The sequence below is a fragment of the Nesoenas mayeri genome (genome assembly GCF_963082525.1).
Source record: "Nesoenas mayeri genome assembly, chromosome: 21".
In the NCBI taxonomy this organism is placed as follows: Eukaryota; Metazoa; Chordata; class Aves; order Columbiformes; family Columbidae; genus Nesoenas; species Nesoenas mayeri.
Genome location: NC_137571.1, coordinates 2,660,172 through 2,676,110, shown reverse-complemented (window position 1 = coordinate 2,676,110; position 15,939 = coordinate 2,660,172). Strand labels below are relative to the sequence as shown.

The following is a 15,939-nucleotide window of genomic DNA, read 5'->3' as shown; positions in this document are numbered from 1 at the left end:
GAGGACTTCAGCGATAACACGGAGAGATCTCTTCCTTGCGGCACAAACTCACCCCTCCAGCACAAAGCTGGGGGGCTGCTCCTTGATTTGCATTTGCCCACTCGGCTATTCCCCCATCCAAAGGGGCTTTGTCCCTCTCTTTTCCCAAGCACCTGGCATGGGACAGCTCGGGGAAGCCCCCAAAACCTTTGCACGGTTCCCCACAGCTCCGCAAACCAGACAGCAAACGTTCGTGTCGCCAAGCCTGAGACTTCGCAGACAAGCGCCAAACAGCCGGCAGCAATTCCTCCCAATTAGACCTCGCTGCCCTGACACAGAAGATCTGGTCAGGCAGGCGAGCCAGCAAACAGCCTCAGCACTCTCTAATCCTCCCCCTCCAACTCGAAAAGATACACTAATTAATTAAGATGAACCCAAACTAAACAGTTGGCTCTGCCGGGCTGTGCGGAGCAGCTTGCAGCAAACTCTAATTGTGGCGTTGGCATCATCAGTGGGAAAGGGACTCATCCTGCTGCCCGTCTGCACCGCTCCACCCTGCGCTTTCACTTGCCTTAGGCTTAGCTTTAGGTTAGGCTTAGATTTGGAACCGGCCTGCCCAGCGTTCCAGCCCAGCCCTGCAGAGCTGGTCCTGACCTGGGGCACCAACTGCGTTTGGGGGAGACCCATATCCAGGAAAACCTGCCCAAAACAGGCAGAGAAGTGCAGGGGCAATCGCTGCCTCCCTGACTCACCCTTTGGTTCAGCTGGCGACGCACACACAAGCCCTAAAAATGGCTTTTTGAGTAGAAACACTTGAATACTTGTTTTTTCGAGAGTAGGGAGAAGCGAGGCACCAAAGGCACGTCCCCTCGTTTTATCTACGAAGCACTCACGAGAAATTAACAGATCAATTGGGAGTCTTTTATAGAGCTGGTATTAATTTCCTCCAAGCTGTAAAAGGGAAATGAGAGACAAAAGACATTAAATGGACTTGCCCAGGTCCCCGAGTGAACGGCGCGGGAGCCGGTGTGAGAACCCAGCAGCTCCCAGTTTCCAGTCCTGTGTTTAGATAACACTTCACCTTCAAACGAGAAGGAAAGCCAAGGACACTCTGCAAGAAGAGCAGATATTAAGAAAGACCTAATTGCTTATTAAAGAGCGAGAAACCCACGGCGCCCCGGACTGTCACCCGACAGCCACCGCATTTTAAACAGGGAGGAAAGCACGGAGCCAGCTGGAGATGCTGCTGGAGCAGAGCTGGCGGGGAAGCTTCACGGCTTGGCTTCATCACGCCTTGAAGGAACCTCTTGCAGATCCAGCTGTGCCCAGCTGTGCGCAGAGCAGCCCCTCCACCCCTCTGCAGCTCCAGACGAGCTGCTGCAAACCCAGCGTTCTCTGGAGAAGAAACTGGTGGCTGTTTAAACTCGCCGGTGACTTTGGGTGCTGCGCTGACCCCGATCCCGCTGACGCGGGGACTACATTCCTCTAACGGGCGCCTTACAAGGCCGCTCCCAAACCGCAGGCGGAGATTAGCGAACCTGCTCAAAGCCCTTGGGTGAGCTCCATGCAGTTTTTCTAAGGCGGGACTGTGTGGATCCTCACCAGCTTGTGGCATTAACCCAGCGAGCGCCGGGCGCGCGGGTCCCGAGCTGCACGGGACAAACCACCGAGCAAATCACTGCTGCGCAAAGGCTCATTTTGCCTCTTGTCCACCCTCTCTGGTTTCTGGGCTCTTCTTGCACAGCTCATTTACCCACAAAACTGAGTTTTCCATAGGGCAACAGCGTCCTCACCCGGGTTTCTATCCTTGAAAAGCATCAGAAGAGCGACAGCAGCTGGACTTGAGTGTTTTGAGGAGGGCCTAATAAAAGAAGGTCTGGAAAAACTGCTCCGGGGAAGGGAGCCAGGAGCTAAACATAACCACAGCAGCCAGGCGCTGCCAGCGGGTGCCACCAAGGGCCGGGTGCGGAGGGCTCAGCGCCGCACGGCTGCCTCGACCCGCCGTTTCTACCGTAAAACCCGCCCGGTTACCACGTGCACGGCGCAAAGCGAAATTCCACGCTGCTTAATGCAGATATTGAATTGCTCTGGAGCGGTGGGTACTCAAGGGGATGTGAAAAGATGGTCCATGGTCACCCAAAATCTATAGAATCACAGAATCATTTGGGTTGGAAAGCCTCGCAAGATCATGGAGTGCAACCATAACCCACCCTGTCCCTGCCCCATGTCCTGAGAACCTCATGTCCGTCTGTCCAGCCCTCCAGGGCTGGTGACTCCAGCACTGCCCTGGGCAGCCTGTTCCAATGCCTCACAGCCCTTTGGGGAAGAAATTGTTCCTAAATCCAACCTCAACCTCCCCTGGCGCAACTTGAGGCCATTTCCTCTGCTCCTGGCGCTTGTTCCTGGGGAGCAGAGCCCAACACCCTCCACGCTACAATAATACAACACCCTCAATGCTACGGCTGCTCTCCCAGCTCCTCGTCCCCAACCACACGATGCAGCATTTAACACACGGCTCCCACCGGCCCTCGAGGCCCCGGGAAGAGTTAAAGCCGAGCCTGCCCGAGGTGACCATGACAAACTCCCCAGTGCCAATCGCCCTTCCCAGGAAAGGCAGATTTCCTACCGGGAACGCGGGCAGGAAAGACAAACAAAAGCTTTTCAGGAAATAACCTGTTGGTCTCCGCTCTGATGGGAGGGAGGAGGTAATTGCAATTATCGCTGATTACTACCGGGCTTTGCAAACCCAGACAAAGCAACAGCGCTTGTCGCACACGCCAGCGACGAGTCGAGAGCCAAGACGAGCGTCCAGTCGCCTTTACCCCTTCCCTGGATTTCGGCACAAGCAGCCGGAGTGTGGGGAGCCCCCTGTTAACCACAGTGCCAGCGAGACCCAGGGGATGGAGAACCAGCCCGTCAGACCCCACGTCATCCTCTGAGCATCCCCCTCAGCCGGGATGCAGGAGATGCCATTTCACACCCGGCCAACCCACAGGATCGCCCCCGGGAGCGACGCTGCCATGGGAAAAGCGCTCCCAAGGGAAACTGAGGCACGAGCAGGGCTGGACGCACCAGCTCTTCTCTTTAAAGGCCTTTGTGTGCTTAAGTCTGTGCCTGTGACGATCTCCAGCGCCGGGGTGGGGAGCTGCCTTCTCTCCAAATACGTCACTAAGATTTAGCACGCCGTGACTCCGACATGCAGCATAATTCCAGGCACTGAAAAACACCCAACACTGCAAAAGCGAGTCTGCTTCTGCAAATGTACACCTTGCAGGCTTGACAGGGAGAGGGGAATTATTATATTTCCCTACCAGTACCCTCTATTAAGTGGAATTTAAGAGCTGTCCCTCAAGGTTGATTGTATTGCGACTTTCTGGAGACAAAGAGCATTGATGCGATGATGTTTGTGCATCACTTCTGGGCAACCCAAGGAAACTAATTTGTTCTCTTCCGATTGCAAAAAGTACTTTGTATTCTCCAACTTTCCGCTCAGGGATCTCAAAACATCAGCCCAGCTCCAAACGAGCCTCCGGTCACCCCTGTCTCTATCAAACCCATCCCGTGGGTCAGGTTCTCTTGGGAAGGAGCCCCAAGCTGTGGGTGAGGTGTGACCCAAGGTGACACATCACCCAATTTGTTCTCATTACTCTCTCCAAGCAATGATCAATCTTTGGTCTCGCCTTTCCTGACAAACACGCGGCGACATGTGTGTGCATGCCCTTATGCAGGGCTTTTCGTTGCATTTCTTCATTCCCAAGCAGAAAGACACGTGTTCTTCTGCCTGAGAAAAGAGCAAAAGAACAAGACACAGAATCCCAGAATGTCAGGGGTTGAAGGGCCCTGTAAAGCTCACCCAGTGCAATCCCCCCATGGAGCAGGAACACCCAGATGAGGTTACACAGGAAGGTGTCCAGGCGGGTTGGAATGTCTGCACAGAAGGAGACTCCACAACCCCCCTGGGCAGCCTGGGCCAGGCTCTGCCACCCTCATCCCAACAAGTTGCTTCTCATCTTTAAGCAGAACCTCCTGTGTTCCAGTTTGCACCCATTGCCCCTTGTCCTGTCCCTGGTTGTCACCAGCAGAGCCTGGCTCCATCCTCCTGACACTGCCCCTTTCCATCTTGATCCCCAGGAATGAGTCCCCCCTCAGTGTCCTCTTGTCCAGCTCCAGAGCCCCAGCTCCCTCAGCCTTTCCTCACACGGGAGATGCTCCACTCCCTTCAGTATCTATCCCTCAATCAACACACAACTGGAAGACACTGGAAAATTAGATAAGCAAGATATCAAACGCCACATAGGATAGATGGTGGTTATACCCCTTGCCTAAGGCCAGCACCGCAAAGCCAGAGGAACGAGCATCAGTACTTGGTTCAAGTCAAACCACCACCGCAGCTTCCCTGCCTCCCCAGCCCTGATTTCCAAACCCTGAGGCCGTTCTCCAACCTCCCCCAGCAGCTCCGAGCCCCAACGGGTGAGAACAAACCCCTGACAACCCAGGGAGCTACAACACAGCTCCATCTCCGCTCAGAGAGCCTGTGTTTTCACAGAGTATTCCGCATGGATTTCAGTTTTTATTTGAACAAATTAAGCCTTGGGGACCCAAAAGAGAAAAAAAGAATAAAATAAATCAAGTGTTTAGAAGGCAGCTGCAGTAATTCACCCTCGTTGTTGCTTAAAGTTTCCTCTCCCGGCACTCTGAGCTCCAAGGATGCTCTGGTGAAGGACCAACCCCTGCGTGACCCCGGGACAGTCTCTACAGCCCCGTCATCTCCACAGCCCCATGGTCTCCACAGCCCCATGGTCTCCACAGCCCCATCATCTCCACAGCCCCATGGTCTCCACAGCCCCATGGTCTCCACAGCCCCATCATCTCCACTGCCCCATCATCTCCACAGCCCCATGGTCTCCATAGCCCCATGGTCTCCACAGCCCCATCATCTCCACTGCCCCACTGTTTCTACAGCCTCATCGTCTCCACAGCCGCATCATCTCCACTGCCCCATCGTTTCTACAGCCCCATCGTCTCCATAGCCCCATCATCTCCACTGCCCCATCGTTTCTACAGCCCCATCGTCTCCACAACCCCATGGTCTCCACAGCCCCATCATCTCCACTGCCCCATCATCTCCACTGCCCCATCCTCTCCACAGCCCCATTGTCTCCACAGCCCCATCGTCTCCACTGCCCCATCATCTCCACTGCCCCATCATCTCCACAGCCCCATCCTCTCCACAGCCCCATCGTCTCCACAACCCCATGGTCTCCACAACCCCATGGTCTCCACAGTCCCATGATCACTGACCCATCGTCTCCACAGCCAACGCCCAGGACGTGCAGGAGGGAAAAGGGAAAGGATTATGGTAATGAAATACTCTTCTAACGAGCACCTGGTTTATACAAGTGCCACTGAGAGGTCTGCCCCTCTGTGCCCCAGTTTTATATGCTTGTAACCCAAAGAACGACCCTCTCCCATCACCAAAGCCCAGTTTCCTCCTCAAATCCCGAAGAACTCTATTTAACTACGCTAATTGCAGGCAAAAGACTCGTTTTCCAGCCCCCTAACTCCCAAAGGGACTCCAGCACCGCTGGGTGTCGTGGACAAGCTGCAGTTGGGTGCTGGGGCAGTTTGGGGCTGAGGACACGAACCAAACGGGCCAAATCATGGATGAAACAACAACTTGGGGTCCTGAGTGACCTTGGGGTCCAGAAAGCCACGGGTGACAGGGTCGCTGTGGGACAAAGCCATGGGTGACAATGTCCCCGTGGGGATAAAGCCATGGATGACAGGGTCCCTGCAGGACAAAGCCACGGTTGCAAACCCAGCGTCATTCTGCTTTAATGGAGGCGTGGGCTGCCCCTGCAGACAGGTTCAGCTTCTCCTGCTCCATCCGCATCTCCTATTCCACAGCGGGAACCTTCCACTCTTCCAGCACTAATTAACAAGATGGTTTTCTCAGGGCTGTGGAAGGAACAGTTTGGATGGTGTTTTGCTCAGACACCAGCAATGGGCAGATTAGGGAGGAGAAAAGATACTGTGGCTGTTCCTTCTGAGACGGCAAAGCAGAGAGAAAGGGAAACGACAGCATGCGTTTGGAAGCAGAAACGCAACAAGTCTGTGCTAGAAGAGGCTGTTTAAATTCATTATCATGACAATTTACCCTTCTGTGGCACCAGCTGCATCAGTATTTCAAAATCCTTCCCTGACAGTTATTCATCAAGCCTCAATTCCCCTGCAGAACAGCCACCGCTCACCAATACAAACAGGGAAACCTTTGGGGTGATCTCAGACCACCTGCCACCTCGATATCTGCAGCCCACGCCTAAAATAAGCCGGGCTGCCGCTTGTGAGTGGGCAGGGTTTAAGACAAACATTTCCCTCCGGCTCGGCGAGGGAATCCACATCAACCAGCCCCACAGATCCAGATAAACGAGCCCACGAAACCTCTTCCCAGCCGAGTCCCCAGGAGCCAGCCTTGCAGAACAGAGATAACCTCGTCCCGTACATCGGACACACGTATTTCCAACACGATGACGAAGGCTGGGGTGACGCACGGCTCCCGACGCGCCTGTGCTGTCCCCGTCCCGAGCCTTGCAGTGGCAGCAGTGTCCCCGCTTTGCTTTGGGGTGTTTGTGCTGCGTCTTGTCTCAAGATCCAGTTCCAGCAGCAGGTTTGCTGCTCCACTTATGGCACCTCACCCAAACAAATCCCCGAATCACAGAATTGTTTTGGTTGGAAAAGCCCCTCAAGATCACCGAGTCCAACCGTTCCCACCCCAGCACTGCCCCATGTCCTGAGAACCTCATGTCCGCATCTTTGCTGTAAGACCTCTGGGGTGGCCCCTCCAAAAGCCCCGGGTTCAGGAGAGGGATGTGGGCCGATAAAAGCATTTGAAAAGCACCCAACTGTTTTAGCACCCAAACCCCGCTGCCAGTCAGCAGCTGCCAGCATCTGGAAACGTTTCTCTGGCAGTTTTGTTGCCGTCCCCGCTCCTTCAAGCGCAGGAGCCACCCGGCCGTGCCCAGAGCCTCTGGCAGGCTCCAGAACCTGCACGCAGAACCACACGATGTCAGGGGTTGAAGGGCCCTGGAAAGCCCATCCAGTGCAATCCCCCCATGGAGCAGGAACACCCAGATGAGGTTACACAGGAAGGTGTCCAGGCGGGTTGGAATGTCTGCACAGAAGGAGACTCCACAACCCCCTGGGCAGCCTGGGCCAGGCTCTGCCACCCTCACCCCAACAAGTTGCTTCTCATATTCAAGTGGAACCTCCTGTGTTCCAGTTTGCACCCATTGCCCCTTGTCCTGTCACTGGTTGTCATTGGTGGTTGTTTTGCTCTTCCCAGCTCCTATCACCACCCCGCAGGCACTGGGAACTTCCTTAATCTTGTTCCTCCCGTGCCAGCAGCAGCGATGGGGATGATCAGCACCGGCTGCCGCAGGAGCAGCACCAGAGCCTGACACCGGGCTGCCCTGTGCCCAGTAAACCAGGCTGAGATGCGTCACCAACCAGTCATACTCAGCTCTCAAGACGTGAACTGTCTGATGGAAATGGAAAGAATTAAAACATTTCCAAAGACCTAAGTGATGCATTGAAACCTCAGTGGTGCCGAACCCCCTGTCCGGATTCACCTGGGGGGTTCCACACGGGTGTGCAGCTACAGCATTAAGCCAGTAGATGCCAAGATGCTTTCAAATCTTTGAAGCCAACCTGCAGAGGTCATTATAAATGGCTTCAGGGAAGATGTGTGAGGCAGTAAAGCGGGACAAAGAGTTTTGAGACAAGCTGTAATCTCATGCTCTGCAGACGGTCATTGGTAAAATATAGAGAGTACTGTGGTTGAGTCTAGACAGTCTAGTCTAGCTATGCTCATGGTACGACACACTGGCACCTCGCTGATTGCTACACCCCAACCGGAGCAGCGAGCAGCATGCATCGGCGAGCAAAAGCAAGGCAGGAGAGCTCGTATGTCCGCGCAGGGACCCCCTGTAGCAGTCTCCAGCACGAACACGTAGGAAATCAAGTCCCCACCACCCTTTGAGCTGTGGGTGGAAAGGTCGGGACGCTCCATGGAAGCTCTCGGATGCAAAAGAGCCGCCTGGTGCAGACAGACGGCCCCGCGGACAGACGTCTTGATCCAAGGCAGCTCCTAATGAGGGACAGAAATATGACTGCTGTGCTCTCCTGCTTTAGAAGGCAGGGGCTGAGACGTGCTCTGGGGACACAGGTCACCTCACTCTTCTCCGAGGTGGCTCGTAATCAAGGTCTGACGGCCTCAGCCCGTGCCTGCCCAGCCAGCGCAGCGACTGCTCAGCACGATCTGTATTTACATTCCTGACTCACTCCTGCCCTTTCTCCTGAAATGGAAACACATTTACAGCCGAACCCAAATTTCCCTGAACACGTCTTGGAGCGTGTGAGCCGAAGGGTCAGTGCTCAGAGCCAGGAAACAGGGATCTTGTGCTGAGAGACCCCCCAAGCCCTTCCCTACCCCTCCTCGGGCACAGCAATATCCTTGCAAACCCTTGGAGACGGGCGCAGCGGGCTCCTGATTTGGACGTTTTATGAAGGTCCGACCTCCTGTAGCAATGCAACAGGTTGTCACACGGAGCTGTGTGGCTTCGCCGGAGCAGGGATGTAGCTGTGCATCACCCCCTCTTCTCCTACACAGGCTCAAAATACCGCGTGAGTATTAAGCAAAGCAGCCGGCACCAGCCTTCCCCTTCTCTACTGGGATTAGCACACCAGGAACAGCCCACGCCTGCAGGACACGCCGGTGACACGTCCTTCTGTCCCACAAAGCGAATCCACCAGAACTAACAAAAGGCATGTTACAAAATCTGCGTTGAGGGGAAGGGCTCGACTCGCGCCTTGGATTCCCCAAACTAACTCGCAGTTTGGGCTACCGGAGAGAGGATAAATCACCTGGAAGGGACAACGCCGGGGCTCATTTGAGCCCGAAGAGCTGTCTGAAGTGTCAAGAGTGATAAGGGGAAACCGAGTAACAGCAGGGTCAGGTTGCATCTCCTGGCCCCAAACTGAGCCCTGTAAGCACTTGTGAGCTCCTCGACGTGGTCACCTCGGGATGACACCCAGAAACCACTAACAGGGCTGAAGACTCTGTGTTTTGCAGCAACACGTGGCTCAATCCCCAGCTCGGCCCAGCAAAGGGGCGCCCCGAGCTGCAGGAGAGGCTGGGGAAGGGAAGTCAGGAGGTGCCAAATCGTGATGCACAGCCACGCTGCACAAAGCCCTTCCCTTGGAGAAGAGATGTTTGTCCCCTGCACCTCGGGGTTTTGCAGGGTTACCCTGATGCACATTAACAGGGCAGGAGGGACAGAGGGATGAGAGTTCTGCTCATCATCCCCTTTCCCCTCTGCAAGGAACCTGCAGGTTCCAAACCCCGCTGTGTTTGGGGAGCCCAGGGCTGCGTGTGCCTCGTCAGGGCTTGTACTGCACAGGCGCCCGGTTGTGTAAGAGCCATCTCCGCGTGGAAAAACAGCATATTCTGCCGCTCCTGAACAAGCTCCTCTGATCCAGGGCGGGAATGACGGGCCAGTATTCAGACACTGAGCAGCGAGCCATTTCTGCAGGTCACGAGCCTGAATATTCAGCTGTACCAGCAACTTGGGAATGATGTACCAAGACAAACATGAACAAGCAACATTATCTCCTCGCTCTGATGCAGCTTCAGAGCCCTGGAGGGGCCAAGGACAAGGATTCCCCAGGACTGCTCTGCTGTTGAAGCCCCTGCTAGAGGCGCAGGTATGATTTTGGCACAATCAGCATCCCCGGAGCTCTGCAGATCACCTGCCGTCTCCGGAGGACCTTTGCCAAAGTTGCACGGCAGCTCCTCCTAAAATACACCCCTTAAACACGCAGTCTTGCATAAGACTTTTAACACGTAAGAGCCGTGGGGACTCAGCTCACCGCCAGAAATAACTTCTCCCGCAGCACCGACGAGCCCTAACTTTGGGCAGAAGCGGCTTCACGCAGCGACCAGCACCAAAGGGCGCCCGTGGGCGCAGGGGCGGCGATGCCCCAGTGCCCCCACCGCGGCCATCCCTGGGGAACCGCTTTCCGCTGCCCATTCTGGTGCTTTCCAGCGGCGGTTCCTCCACGCACGCCCCGAGCAGGGACGCAGGCCAGCGCCGTTAGCCCCTCCTTTCTCCTCCAGCTTCCGCACAGATACTTCTGATTTCATCACTCGGTGCTCTGCGAGGCAGCAGGACTGCAAGCGCAGTGCAATAGCCCCGAACAGCTAGCAGAGGTCGCTTAACATGCGCTGGGCGAGCCCTGGGAAAGGAGGTTTCACGGCTGCATCGCCCACGGTGAGGCACCTTGGCGCTGAACGTGCCTTGAATCACTTTGGGCAAAGCCGGGAAGGGATAAGCCCCGCGGATCCCCGCCGGTTCCGCGCCCCAGCGCTCGTCTCGCAGACAGGCAGGAAGCCTCTGGGTCTGAAGTGTTTGCGCTCCTGCGTCTACATGTAAATAAAACACCCGGGGGGATTGGGAAAATGGGGCTTTACCTGCCTACGCGCAGGCGGGGAAGGGGATGAGGTATTGTTAGAAAAAATGGGCAGGGAGGATCTGAGCTCCTGGGGGTCTCTCAGACCCATCCGGGCCAGGACACGGCACAGTTTCCAACAGGCACCAGCTCCAAAAAGCTCCCAAAGCAAGACTTCCATTAGCAAGCTGGAGTGCTCCATAAGGAGCACTGCCGTTAGCGTTATTAAATCGCTGATGGTAATTGAGGCGCAAAATGACGGAAGCGCAGAGCTCCCCTCCCTCGCATCAGCCGCTCCAAGGCAGGAACAGGCAAACATTTCACCTGCCCTCTCGGCTCTGTCACCGCCGACGGGACCAGGGCCAGTTCGAGCTCTGCGCTGCCGGCGCCAGGTCCGGCACGCCGGTGCGCACGGAGCGGTTACATCACATCACACGCTTTGGGGTAATTCACTTGGTATTGATCCAGCTGCAGAAGTTTGGAAAACACTTTGTCAACAACCTCCACCCCGGCAGAGTGATGCTTTCCCAGAGCGGGTCATCATAGCGGTGACTTTTCCCGGCCCTCTGGCCCGTGACGCTCATGATCTTTAAGGCAGAAATCCTCCGGATGCTTTGCAGCAGGGGCAGCTGCCCAGCCCGCTTTGCTGCGGAGGGGCAGGAAGAGGAGGCTGAAGCACTGGGAGATTTTAAGTGACTTCTCCAAGGTTACAAAAGGCATCTGTGGTTGAGAAAAGGAAGCAAGGAAACAAACCGGATGCTTCCCCCTCGCTGAGTGCCAAAGGGAGGAAAAGAGACCTGGTCCCAACAGGGATGGTGAGGGGTCAGCGAGCATCTGCAGCGAGATGAGTGAGCCCATGGGCGAGTAAAGGGGCTGGGGGGCCGCTGCCCTGTCCGCCAGGCCTGCAGTGCTGACCCAAGGTCGTGGGAGAGCCGTGCCCACCCTGCCTGGGGGGCTGCACGGGGGAATTTGCCCTGGTGTGCTTGAGGGGTCCCAGCCTGGGATGCTCTGGGCAGTTCGTCTTTGGGATGCTCAGGGGGTTCCTCCTTGGGATGGATGCTCAGGGGGTCACACCCTGGGATGCTCAGGGGGTCCCACTCTGGGATGCTCTGGGGGTCCATCCTTGGGATGCTCAGGGCACCTGCCCCATAAACCCGGGGCTCCCCCCCCGGTGCTCCCCCCCCGGGACCCCACCGTGGCGCCAGCGACCTACCCAGCTTCATGAGACAGGCCAGCAGGATCCAGAGGGAGATCTCGAAGGGCATGCGGACGCGGGTGTAGTCGGTGCCCAGCACGGGGAAGGCTTTGCGGTGCTTGGCGTGCCCCTCGCCCGAGCCGTTCGCCGGCTGCTTGTTCAGCGGGTGGATCTCCTGCACGGAGGGCGGGGGCGCGGGGGTGAAACCCCCCATGTCTGCCCCCGGCAGCGGGGCCGGCTGGCCCTGCGGGGGCTCGGAGGGGTTGGCCTGCAAGCCCTGCCCGGGGAGCAGCGGCCCCAGCAGCAGCAGGGCCCAGGGGAGGGCGCGCAGGGCCGCGGCGCCCATGGCGGCGGCGGGGGGCGGCGGGGGGCTCGGGCGGGCGGCGGGGCCCGCCGGCGGCGTGGGGCTGGAGCCGCCCCGCCGACAGCCGGAGCGGAGCTGGGCCGGCCGCGGCGCCCGGGAACATCCCACCGAGCGGCCGGGGCGGCCCCGGGGAGGAGGCGGGGGCGGAGGCAGCGCCGGCGGAGCGGGGGGGGCGGGACCGGGACCGGGACCGGGGGTGCTGCGGGGCGGGGAGGGGGGAGGTGGGGGTGCTGGTGCCAGAGGGTGCGGGGTCAACGGGGGAGGCGGGGGTGCGGTGCAAAGGGGGGAACTGGGGGTGCGGTGCAAATGGGAGCACGGGAGAGAGGCGCTGGTGGAAGATGGGTCTGGGTGCTGCTGCGGAGCAGGGGGAGGAAACTGGGGGTGCTGGTGCAAAAGGAGGTGCAGGGCAAAGAGGTGCGGTGCAAAGAGGGGTGCGGTGCAAAGGGGGGAACTGGGGGTGCTGGTGCGACAGGGGTGCGGGGTAAAGAGGGGAACTGGGGGTGCTGGTGCAAAAGGAGGTGCAGGGCAAAGGGGTGCGGTGCAAAGGGGGGGAGCAGTGGGTGCTGGTGGAAGATGGGGTGCTCTGCACAACTGGGTGCTGCTGCAGAGCGGGGAACTGGGGGAACTGGTGTGAAAGGAGGTGCACGGCAAAGGGGTGCAGTGCAAAGAGGGGTGCGGTGCAAAGGCGGGGAACTAGGGGTGCTGGTGCGAGAGGGGTGCGGGGTAAAGGGGGTGTGGAGGGGGGTGTGGTGCAAAGAGGAGTGCGGTGCAAATAGGAACACGGGAACAAGGGGTGCTGGTGGAAGATGGGGTGCCCTGCGGAACTGGGTGCTCTGTGGAGTTGCTGAGGGGAACTGGGGGTGCTGGTGCAGAAGGGGGTGCGGTGCAAAGGGGTGCTTTGCGAAGGGGGGAGCTTGGACGGCCCCTCGTCCTAGTGGAAGATGGGGTGCTCTGTGGAACTGGGTGCTGCTGCAGAGTGATGGGGGAGCTGGGGGTGCTGATGTAAAAGGGGTGCTGTGCAAAGAGTGGTGCAGTGCAAATAGGAGCACAGGAGTGGGGGCTGCTAGTGGAAGTTGGGGTGCTCTGCGGAACCGGGTGATGCTGTGGGACAGGGGGGGCAAGAAAAGGCATGGGTGGGAGCTGGGGGTGCTAGGGGAAGACTGGGTGCAGGGCAAAGGGAGTGCGTGCAGGAGGGGCTGCAATAGAAAGGGGGGCGCATGGGAGAGGGGATTCTAGTGAAAGATGGGGTCCCCTGTGGAACTGGGTGCTGCTGCAGAGCAGGGACCAGGGGGAGCTGGTGGAAGAGGGGGTGCAGGGCAAAGGAATGAGTGAAAGGGGGTGTTGCATGGAGTCAGGGGCGCGATACAAACAGGGGTGCAGTGCAAAGGAGGAGCAGAGGGGTGCTGGCGGAAGATGGGACAGCGCTGGGGTGGTGGGATGTGCAGGGCCTGGTGGGCACTGGCGGAAATTCTGGCCCAACATGGTGCTGTAACTGCATCTGTGCTTGTTGGTACCGCCGTGCCCTTCGTCCTGGTCACCAGCGGAGTCTGAGTCACCAGGAAATCTGATAAGGTTCTAGTAAAAGCGCTGGAGTAGCGTGGGGGGGTTGCTGGGCACCGTGTGACGGGGCTCAGCCACCCTGATTTCTTGGCTCTGATATCAATTTCCTGAGCGTCACGTGTGTGTGACCAGGACGATCAAAACCGGCGCGAGTTTTGAACTGATTTATTAGTTAAACTTTAGGGGCAAATGAACCTTTTGGTAAAGATGCAGTCCCTAATCCTTGGGGGCACTCGGTGTGGGGAAGGCATGGGCCCTAGATGGGATGCATGGCTGCTAAAACTCGAGCTTTGCAGGTTGTACTTGCACGTTGGCATCAGTTACGTTCTCATTTTAAGATGGCATCAGCTCCCGAAGCGCTGGCGCTCAGACGTGCTCGGCAGACAGAAGGGGAGCGCAGCAGCCTTGCTGCAGCGACTTGGTGAAAATCATCAACAAGAAACGTGACCCGTCAATTAAAGTGAATCACCAGCCTGAGCAGGAACCAGCTAGGTGTGTCAATTCCTCACTTCCGCTTCGTTACGTTCTGGATAGTCGAATTAATCTGTTTTAGCAATTAAGCAAGGAATGCTGAGCGTTTCTCGTTTTCAAATGGCTTACTCATCTTTGGGTGAGAAGCCTGATTCTAGATGACAGCGGTTTGTACGCGTTTGGGTTGAAGTGGGACCGTGTGCTGGCAGCACACAGACAACCAGAGGCTTGTTCAGGAGAAAACACCGGGGCTGGTTTTATTTCAGAAACTAAAGAAGCTAAAACTAGCGCAATGTTCTCGTTAAATAACTGGGTCAGATTTTTCCATCTCCTCGTGCCTGGATCAACTGGCAGCCTTGCTGGGTTGGTCTGAACCAGCCGGTACCTGGCTATTGTACATCTGTCAGTGGGGAATGCAGCGTCAACTTCACTTCTTGCTATTCTGGTAGTTTACGCTCCCAGCTTTCTTGGCTGGATGATACTGGTTGGACAAGGGCTTTTCAACCTGTTGAACTCTGCAAAGGATTTCGGTTGGTGCAAATTCTTGACAAAACGGAAAGCTATTCCTGTTTCCTCTGGACCAGGAGATGAAGACCTGGAGCCATCCAGTTAAATCTGTGTTCCTGAGTTAATCCGGCAGCATTGCAGCGCTCTGACAGTGCCCAATATCCCCGTCAGGGCCTGGAGCTTCAGTTGCTTTGGGGATTTGTTCAGTTGTTTGTGTCTCCTGTGTTAGGAGAGTAAATCCTGTCACCTAAGGCTTCTCCTGGCCCAGTCGAGATGCTCACTGTGATTCTTGGAACTTGCACCACCCATGCACCAGGATGGAGCATAATTTCAGTTAAGCTTCTTATCCTGCAAAGGGAGAGCGATACAACTGCATGAACAGGCAGGGGGAGCTTTAAAAATGTCCCATCGAGCAAATTGCAGACGTTATAATACACCAGAGCTTATCCTGTTGTATCTCAGTGAGCAAAATCAGACACTGTGTGTGTACCTAAGTTCATAAGTAACTTCCTTGGCCCCTGGAAATACTTCACACCTCCTGCCTTGGAGCAGCTGGGCACCTTCTCTGACCCAGACACTGGCATTTCCTGGCTGTTCCGGGCCATACAAGCTCATGGAGCTTCGTGACACACCAATCCTGTACCCAGCAAATGCCCAGAGTTGCGTTCACATGTAAATCATCCAGAATTCAGCAGAATCCTCCGCAGAGCTTTGCTATTCTGCAGTAGCTTTGGTCAGAGGGTCTAAATATTTTGCAGCAGATATCAATCATCAAAAGGTAAACATCATTTACGCGCCACAGGGAGGTGAACCCAAAGGGAAAGGTTTTCTGAAGTCGTGCAAGGACTCGGCAGCAGATTTGCTCAAAGAAACCAGGAGTGCAGACCTTGCTACAGCAAGCGATAAGAATGTTTCTATATGTTTATGGCCCATTTCTATTATATACTAGACTCAGCTCGCTTTTTCTCCTCCTCTGTGCATTTATTTGATAAAGATGAGCTCAGCACCGCGACCTCTCTCTCTGTTGACACTTTGCCCCTGTTCCTCCATCCCCACTTGCCAGTAAGTGCAGGTCAGGCTTTCTCTCTCAGCCAAACTATTTTCTTTTCCTCCAATCTGCCCCAACAAACAGCACAGGGAAGTGTAAAGGAAAGGATGCATAACACTCTATTTTATTTCAGCTGCTCTAGCCTAACCATTTCAACCCTCAAACAAATCCTAGAGCAGCTCCAGATGGCTGCAGGACAAACTGTGTTGCTTCTCCCTCACAGAATCAAATCTACACCTATGAACCTGTGTACATGTGTGTTACGACTTTCTAACTATGGCACAGGGTGTAAAATGTAACGTTTGTGCG

The 15,939-nt window shown here is 56.3% G+C and overlaps 1 protein-coding gene across 1 annotated transcript in view; it reads right to left on the bottom strand.

Moving 5' to 3' along the window:
• The window catches only part of SLC9A1 (solute carrier family 9 member A1), a 30,862-nt gene extending 18,724 nt beyond the window's left edge, over nucleotides 1-12,138 (bottom strand). Inside the window, exon 1 of the mRNA XM_080357402.1 lies at nucleotides 11,699-12,138. Coding sequence (XP_080213528.1) covers nucleotides 11,699-12,026 — 328 coding nt within the window. The 5' untranslated portion in view covers nucleotides 12,027-12,138. The remainder of the gene's footprint in view (nucleotides 1-11,698) is intronic.
• Nucleotides 12,139-15,939: the final 3,801 nt, after the last annotated feature.